This window comes from Octopus bimaculoides, chromosome 4 (genome assembly GCF_001194135.2).
Source record: "Octopus bimaculoides isolate UCB-OBI-ISO-001 chromosome 4, ASM119413v2, whole genome shotgun sequence".
NCBI lineage: Eukaryota > Metazoa > Mollusca > Cephalopoda > Octopoda > Octopodidae > Octopus > Octopus bimaculoides.
Window position 1 is genome coordinate 86,967,323 of NC_068984.1, and position 9,710 is coordinate 86,977,032.

Consider the following 9,710-nt stretch of genomic DNA (forward strand, 5'->3'; position numbering starts at 1 on the left):
CCTGAACATCTGCCACAAACAAAAACTAACTTGCTAGTTAACCTGCCTTTGATGTTGCTGCACCTCTTATGTGTCCATAGCTTGCACCGGGTACATCTTATAGAGTTACTACCTACTCCTTTTCTACATACTGAGCAGGGCCATCTACCTGAAGGGGTTTGTGTTTTATCTACCTTCCTACTTATTAGGATTTTGGTTTTAGCTAGGTTGACTCTAAGGCTCTTCAATTCTAGACCTTGCTTCCACACCTGAAACTTCTCCTCTAGTTCTGATAGTGACTCCGCAATTAGGGCAAGGTCATCAGCATAGAGGAGCTCCCAGGGGCAACCTGTCTTGTGTGTATTTTAAATGGCTGTTATGATTCTCCCACCATGTAAATATCTTATGATGTTTTGTATTAATAGGACCAAGCACACGAAGAAAAGGATACTCTGAACTCCCATGGCTGCATTGAATATACTGGAAGAATCCGTAATCGTCTCTGTTTAGTTTTAGATTGTCTTATTCCCCACGATTTTAGTAGTAAAACGTCTGATCTCATAAATCTTCAGCATTATGTGATCAAAGAGAAGAAACTTAGTGAAAAAGAAGCTGTTATAATTTTTGCTGATATTGTGAGAATTGTTGAAAATTTACACAAAGTATGTTTTTCTTTTTTTTTTAACTAATAATCTTAAGATACAACATGCAGAAGTAGCTTAAATTTTTTAATATTTTCTTTAATTAGATTTTTCTGATACCAATAATATAATCCCCCTTTTGCCTCTTTTTTTTGTAATAATTTCACTAGATTTAGAAGCCCTTTGAATGAAGTATATCCAAAAGATATTATAAATAACAGTACTCCTATTAATTATTAAAAGAGTATGACTTAGAAATATTCAATCTTCTGTTTCTACTAAGATTATTTTATTTAATATCAATAATGGTATTGAACCATTATGGATACTAAAAAGCAATGTTTTATTTTTGTTGATACTGAGTTCACATAATCATAACTTTATTTTCCTGTACTTTATCTTAGAGATAAAGTAGAAATAATAAATTGTACAAATTGTAAATTTCCTTTTTAAGCTTCATAAAAGTTTCAAGAAAAAAAAATTATCAGCTAATTAGCAAGCAAGTTATTTTGATTGGATTTTAACAACATTCTTTTTTAGTGATGATTAAACAGGCTTGTATCTTTTCAATTATATAATTATACACAAATTAGATGTTTTTTAATAAAGTAAATATAGAATTATATTTGAAATGCTTGTGTCGCACTATAAATATTTTCACAATTGTACTTATTATTCCATGATTCTTCTCAGAAAAATATCGTCCACCGTGATTTAAAACTTGGAAACATAGTGTTGAACAAACGATCAAGAAGAGTTACTATCACTAACTTTTGTCTTGGAAAACACTTGGTGTCAGAAAAAGATTTGTTAAAAGATCAGCGAGGAAGTCCTGCTTATATAAGCCCTGATGTGTTGAGTGGTAAGTAAAATTTATTAAATGCTAATTGCTATTATTTATTAATTGATTACAATGAAAATTCATAATTAAGTGATAATGGATCCCAGTCTACAAAAGAAAGAAATAATAACTGATATTAAAAGAAAAACCTTGAAACTTGGTGAAAGACAATTAAATTAGCGATAAAGTTAATGAACTAGTGCAAATATATATATCTCATTAACATACCTTTCACACCCACGTTTTCATGCTAGCATGGATTATGTGCATCCTGACAGTCTCCTTTTCCCTTTCTGTGTGCTTAGCTGTCTTGTCCTGCAAGATCTAGTTTTCTCTGATCTACTCTCAGCAGGAATCTTAGAAGGAAGACACATTCTGCTATCACTAGTATCCTTCCAAACACATTTTATCTACTAAATACAAGAACTTGTCAACTGTTTCTTGTTCAAAATCTCAATAGGCATTGCTGATTTTCTGTTAGCCGACTTAAAATCACGATACCATTGTGGTCCATTGCCTTAGTAACATTAAGTAAATACTCAAAAATTACATATTTAGTGTTTGCCTTTCTGTTTGTCTAATTAAATTATAATTAATTATGGTATTGTTTAGCTTCTATTTTACTCAACTGCAACATTTTAATTAAATTTGTTGGTATACAATATGATATTCGTTTTGATGTGGATTGTGTAAAACTATTTATTATTCCAACACTTCAGAAATATTATCTGTTTAAATTAATTACTTTCATAATTATCCTACAGAGAAAACTAATTATATTAGGCATCAACAACATATTGTTTTCTCTTTCTAAAGCCATTTATGTTTTGAACCTCTTTTTTGAAATGACGAGCTTGCTGTATATAGATGCAAATATGTCTTTGAAGTTAACTAGTTTGTTTCACAACCATGTGATTCTGGATTTGATCCTTTTTCTTAGCACCATAGGCAAGTGTTTCTTACTGTAGCCTTGGATTCAGTAATACCTTGTGTGTAGAATTTGGTAGATAGAAACTATGCAGAAATTCATTGTGTGTGTGTGTGCTTACACTGGTCTAAAAAAAAACTGCTGTCTTTTATATCCTGTAGCTAAGATAAAATGATAGACTGAAATAAGTACTGGGGGTAATGCGATTGACTGAACCCGTAATATGGTGCCCTGCCTAGCCACAGTCCAATGATTGAAACCAGTAAAAAACTAAATGAATATTTATTATCCTTATTACATTGTTTTTACAATAGAATTTTCTCTAAATGTCAGATTATCAGTATTCGAATACTTTAAGGATACTGTTTTGATATGGCAGTAGCCTCTTTTTTCATGAAGGGCATTTAGTTCTTATACATTTGTTTTTCTGCAAACCAATGAGAGTGCATGCTTGTGGATTTCAACCTGCTACAAATAACAGCCAATTTTTTCTCAAATTATACCCTACCTTTTTTAAAAGAGAAAAGGCATATTGAATATTGTAATAAACCATTTCTAAGGAGATGGTATAGTTATGGCTGGAATACCTTTGTTCATAGGTCTGCCCAACCAGAGCTAACCCAGAGATAAACTACAAGAAGTACCCTGTATTACACTTTAAAAAATATTATTTATCTATCTTTGTAGTAAATTAAACTTGTAAACTGAATTGATTTGCAATTATACATAGTCAGTTTGAACAAGAGCAAAATATCTTCTTTTCTCTTTCTCACACAGCCATTGAAAAGAACAGAACATGTTGATTGGATGTAAACTAAAGTACATATTACTTAAACCTATTCTCTTCTTTGAATATTGGATTCTATGAATCCAATTCTCAGCCAAGTTATTGCTTACAGATATATTAAGTCATTCATTTTTGAATTGATTTCATATCACTATGGAAAGTTGATGCTTAAACCTTTTGTTAACATAATTCTGTTGAAATACAGTCTTTGTTTCAATTAATTTTGAAAATAATGGAGAATTTAGTAAAATAACTTTGTCATTATTAAGCTGGTATTTGGAACAAATTAACTTGAAATTTCAATGGAAGGTTTTAATTTGAAACAGGAAGTTTATATCATAGAGCCAGGGCAGTTTTAGGCAGGTTAGTATCGAAAACATTAATTGATGAGGGTTATAAGAAAAGGTAGCAGGATGTTGGTAATGATGGTGAGTTAATAAGCCACAGATTACAAGTGTTTACTAATTTAATCAGGTTTGTATCTATACAAAAAGAATGTCATGCATTGTTAACCAAACATATTTAAATGTTGTATAAATCAATGTAAGTTATACAGAGTTGGTTAGTAACGATCATTTAATATATTTTATCCTAACATTGTGTGTCAGATAGATGAATAACTGTAATAACTATTACCATTTATGTGATCATTCAGCTCATTATAAAACTAGAGCAGTGTCTTTAGATCACTGTTTTTCATTGGTGGGGTTTGTGACCTGTGCACCACAACAGAATGTAGATCTTAAAACCAAGGTGCCACAAAAATGCATTAGTGTAGATGCTGGTGCCATATAAAAAACACGTGCTAGTGCTACATAAAAAGCACCCAGTACATTCAGTGAAGCAGTTGGTATTAAGGAGGGCATCCAGTCATAGAAGCCAAGCCAAAACAGACTATGGAACCTGGTGCATCCCCAGACCTTGCCAGTTCCTGTCAAGCCATCCAACACATGCCGGCACAGAAAGCAGATGTTAAATGACGGTAATATGAGGATTAAAAAGAGGGCAGACAAATTGCCATGTTAAATAAAATTAAGATGACTTTTGAAACTTGCCCAACACCATGATAAAGAAAAGACAGATATATGGAAGCAAACTCTATTTTACATTCTCATTAATGAAGGTGAGAGTAAAACATTTCCCCAGTATTTTAGTGGGACGGTATCTGGTATTTGTCATTTTGGGATCCACGACTATGGACAGATCCAAATCAGTTCAATGGTAAATTGTTTGGACCATGAATTCAGTTATCGCTTATAAACTCAAATAGTTTATTTTCTACCAGTTTTATTTTTTCTATTATAATAGTCCAATTCATGCCAGCACGGGAAAATGGACATTAAATGATGATGATAAGGATATATGAAATTCTTTTGTTTACATGGTTTGAGATATTAACTCTTTTACTGTGGAAAGTAGATATATCCACTGAAAATTATCCTAAACGGCAGGAAGCAGTTTTATATACCAACCTATCTTTCATTGAGGAATGTCATGTTTGAAACTTTCCTGTTGAGATATGTCAAGTTTATTGAGGCAGTGTGACTTGCAGAAAATACAAATTGTACTTTACGATAGTTATTTAGCATTATTATTGGAATAACCATGAAATTTAATTTCACAGTGAAAGTGTTAAAGTGGTAATAATTTTCAGATCTAATGCTGTAAACTGTTATTGTACTTTTTTTTATTCTTTTATATGTTTTAGCCCAAAGGCTGTGGCCATGTTGGAGCACCATATGTAATTTTTTTTTTTTCCACTATATTTTCAGGTAAACCATATTTAGGAAAACCAAGTGATATGTGGGCTCTTGGAGTAGTTCTATTCACTATGATTTATGGACAGTTCCCATTCTATGACAGTGCACCTCAAGAATTATTTCGAAAGATTAAAGTAGCTGAATATAGTATACCATCGTAAGAGATGATTGTTCACGATTCCTCTATGTTTTGTGCTTGATCTTTTGACTTTTGAACATTAAGATTTCTTAAGCTACAAAAAGAGATTAATACTGGTTAATTGTTAATATGAGTGGAGCAGAGTTGAGATGAGTTAAGAGTGGTGTGTATTTGGAGACTAACATTGAGAAACGTGGAAGGGCAGAGAAAATTGAAAAAATAGTAGAATACCAGATTATGTCAAAAAATTATATCCAAGAAACTTGATATTAGCAATATTAAAAATATGTTGACATCAGTAGTTTTAAAGGTGTGTTGATATTAAGGGTTTATAGACCCTGACTGACCAAAACCTTGTAAGTGAATTTGGTAGATGGAAACTAAAATAAGGCCTTCATATAGATATATATCTATGTATATATGTGTCTGATTGTTTGTTTACTTGTATGCTCTGTGAAAGTCACTACAAGTGGTGTTGTGTTTTTATCACTTCTGTCAATAAATCATCTGGGGTATTAAACTTCAATGGCCATAGTATTCCTGTGAAGAGTAACAAGTTATGAAGTTTGAAACACTTTGTATCTACAATAAGTTGACGGAAGAAATACTACCAATAAAATGATGAAAAATATTGAGTTTGGAGTAGAATATAATTTATTTTAGGTGTACAGCAATAAGTTCTTGTTTTAGTTTCAATATTTATAAAAATATTTTTTTACAATTTTAAGAAAAAAATGAAGAGTTAAGCAATTTGAAACCCTCACTATATATTGCCCATATTTTTGACATTATTTTGCTTTTTTTTTTCACTAAGGGACAACAATATATCTCAAGACACAATTTTAGTGATAAGGAAACTTTTAATTCTTGACCCCAATACAAGACTTGCAGCTACAGAAGTTCTTGATACTTTGGCTGTTATTATAGCCAATTGGTAAGTTACTAAATCTCTTAATTCTGGTAATTAGTATATTGACATTGTTAAAATTTTGAATATAATTTTAAAGATGTCAGCTACATGTCAGTTGTCTCATTGTTATCTTTCTTTGCTTTTAACTTTGATATTTATTTTTGACAAAATTAGATTAAATTTATTATCTTCAATGCATTATGTAACATGATTTGTAGGAAAGAATTTTTTTCACATCAACAAGAATGATTTCTTCTTTAGGTTCACATGGAAAATTTTTGTAGGAAATAGTTGGAATTGGTCATTACCAATTAATGTAGATTAAATCAGTTTACTACCAGTATTTATTTTTATCAAACCCTGAAGATAAAAAGCAAAAGTTGTTATTTAGCTCCAGGTCTCACCTGGTCAAGCCTGATCTATGATCAAAAGCATTTTTCAGCCGTGAACATCTTACGTTTTGTTCAGGTGTTTTGTATCTTCCTCTACATTAGCCAATGCATCCTTCTTGTTTTAAGATAGCAAGGTACAACACAGGAGATATGGCTCTTCTTTTCAACAGTTTGAGTGACCAAGCTGAGACTTGTGAAATGCCAAAAGCAATTTGGGTGAGATTTGAACACAGAAGCTTGACTATTGAAACTGAATACTGTAGTCATTTAGTTTTGTGCTTTGCTATTTGTGACATGTCCTCACCTTTTTACAAAAACAATGTTTTTCAGTCCTTGCAAATTTGAAACTGAATCTCTCACAGAAAACAAAAGCCACTTTCATTCAATGCACATTTAAATCTAGTTTCTACTGAAGCCTGATTCCCCTTTAATTGCATTCATTTTGAAACAGGGTGGACACATTAGGTCGTGTGATCCTAGATGCTCAATGCTAATGGGAATGATGAGGTAGCTATGTCTGGGATACCTTTGATCATTGGTCTGCTCAGTCAGAATTAACTACAGTCTAAACAAAGAACATTGAACATTATACACTTGAGACAGGTTTCAAAGATTAAGTGATGAAAAATGACTTTTCAATTAGAAAGCCGTGAGTTTGTACCGTTACTGACATTGTACTCTTTTCTTGGGGTAGATAACTGCATCCCTCCACCTAATATAGTAGTATTTGCAGATATTTTCTAGAGTTTTAATATATGGATAGTCATGATATTCTTGATAGACCGTATGATAAAATACTGAGTAAGATTAGTGGCTGAGTTTTTTTAAATGGAGTTGACTAGTTCTGGACTGCTATTTCTAGCTGGTTGGGCAACCATATAGAGGTTTTCTTATTGGTTTGTGAATTGCATGTATTATTCCAGTAGAAAAGGTCTCAAATGGGAGCAATTCTACTGTTTTTATTTAAGTTAACTGGTCCTGGGATATTCAGTGAGTAGGAATGTAAGAACAAATGGTAGTAGAATTGAGGAAGTAGTAGAGATGTAATGGGTAAAATGGAGAGTTGCATGGGTCAAACTCATCACTGAGGATGACTACAAATATAGGTTGTGGACAGATAATAATTCAGATATGCTGTTAGTAGAGAAGTAAATAAACTAAAAGGAAATTATAAGTTTTTGAATTATGATGGTAAGGCTGATAATTTTGTGGAAGAGGCTGTAGTTTGAACATGACTGATGGAAACAGATTTGTGAGAGCTACTTTAATGGTAGATAACTGGATTATTGTAATCATATAAGAGAATTTTCACAGCTATTTTCAGTTAATATGTACCACCCACTTTTTTTTTCTAATTACTTGAAATGTCTCCTTTTCTGTTCTTAATGCTTCATAAATGTGTTATTTTTAGGAGAGCAATGTCCAGTCGTGCTTTGCCTTTTCATACAGTGCCTGATATTGATGATGAAGAATCAAAAGAGCCAGATGTGAGTTTAGACAATTCAACAAATTCTTCAAATGGAACTGACCCAGAACTTAAGAAATCACAAAAGCCAACTGTAGATGTAAATTGGAAGCCAACATCAGTGCCTGAAAATATGCATCATAGACTTAATCGATTAAATAATTTAACTAACCAGTCTACTAGCCCAGAATCTCATTCTGCTTTTGATGCTTATGTGCCATTCCGTCATTATCAATCTATATGAACCATTTTTGGAAACCTGTCCTATTTAATTTACCCAAACGAAACAAAATAAATACTTAGTTTTTAGAAATTATTTTATACACAACCAAACTGCATGTGTTGTTATTGATATTTACTTTGTCTTATTTTTCCTCAGATATTTTCACACAAGTATGTGTGGTGTTAGATGTATTATCATCATCATCATTTTAATGTCCATCTTTCCATACTTGCATGGGTCAAACAGAATTCATTGAGACAAATATTTCTATAGTCAGAGGCCCTTCCTGTCACTGACCCTCTTTTGTTTCCAAGCAAGATAATATTTTCTCATGATCATTATCTGTTTTCCATTGCTGGCATGGGTTGAACATTTTGATAGGAACCAATGAACTGGAGGACTGCACTGAGCTCCAGTGCCTGCTTTGGTATGGTTTCTACAGCTGCAATAGGGAAGTATTACATTGCCAGAAAACTGGTGAGGTTTAGCAATAGGAAAGGTATCTGGCTGTAGAAAATCTGCCTCACTGAATTCTATCTGATGCTAGCATGGAAAAGTGGACATCAAAACAAATACTATATGTGACTCTGTGTGTGTATATACAATTTTCCAAGCTATTCATTGCTTTGCTGTCTTAACTGGCTGTGTAGTTAAGAAGTTTCCTCCTTACTGATGTAGCTTCAGATTAAATGACTTCCATTGTAGTCTTGGCTAACCAATGCTTTGTATGTGAATTTGGCAGATGGAAACTATGCCAATCCCATTTCGTGTTTGCAAACATACGCTTTCTCTCACACACTCACATACACAAATATATACAGGAGGGCAGTGATTCTAAATAAGAACTCAGATTGTAACCTGTTCAGCCCATGCTAGCATAAAAAGTAGATGTCAGAGGGTAAAGATCATGATGCTTTAAGACTGTAGAACATGATTTGGTGGAGATTTGATTGCTATTTCTTGCAGATCAAGTGGCCATGGTAGAAGCTTTTGTGTTAGTTTCATCATCAGCAAGTACTCTCTCTTTATTTCTCTCAACAAACAAATATCATCATCATTTAAAATCCATTTTCCATGCTGGCATGGGTTAGATGGTTTGATGGGAGCTGGCAAGCCAGAGGACTGCACTATTGTCTGTTGTGGTATGGATTTTATGGCTGGATGCCCTTCCACTTTACTGGTTAGACTGTATGCTTTTCATGTGGCACCAACATCAGCGAGATCTGTTTTGGCATGGTTCTTATGTAGAAAATATCTTTATGTACTTAGTCTTGCTGTAAAATTAAAGAACTTTTTTTGGTTACTTGAAATGAAAACTGAATAACCCATGGAACTTGTGGAGGCAAACTTTACCTGTTTCTAAGTAAGGTAATATTTTCCCATGGCCAGACCGGTTTTCACAGAAGATTGGAACTAAAGAACACTTTTCCTCAAAGATATTTTCACACAAGTATGTGTGGTGTTAGATGTATTATTATCATCATCATCATTTTAATGTCCATCTTTACATCCCTGCGTGGGTCAAACAGAATTCATTGCGACAAATATTTCTATAGTCGGAGGCCCTTTCTGTCACTGACCGTCTCTATCATGCAATGTCAAGGCAAGTGGAGAGACACATGCACACATATATGTACATATATAT

The 9,710-nt window shown here is 32.9% G+C and overlaps 1 protein-coding gene across 2 annotated transcripts in view; it reads left to right on the plus strand.

Moving 5' to 3' along the window:
• Positions 1-8,175, plus strand: part of LOC106870215 (serine/threonine-protein kinase 40) — a 20,520-nt gene extending 12,345 nt beyond the window's left edge. For both annotated transcript variants that reach the window (XM_014916219.2, XM_014916220.2), the window contains exons 5-9: positions 405-641; positions 1,314-1,482; positions 4,949-5,093; positions 5,890-6,009; positions 7,789-8,175. In XM_014916219.2, the coding sequence (XP_014771705.1) occupies positions 405-641; positions 1,314-1,482; positions 4,949-5,093; positions 5,890-6,009; positions 7,789-8,086 (969 nt within the window). In that variant the 3' untranslated portion in view covers positions 8,087-8,175. The remainder of the gene's footprint in view (positions 1-404; positions 642-1,313; positions 1,483-4,948; positions 5,094-5,889; positions 6,010-7,788) is intronic.
• Positions 8,176-9,710: the final 1,535 nt, after the last annotated feature.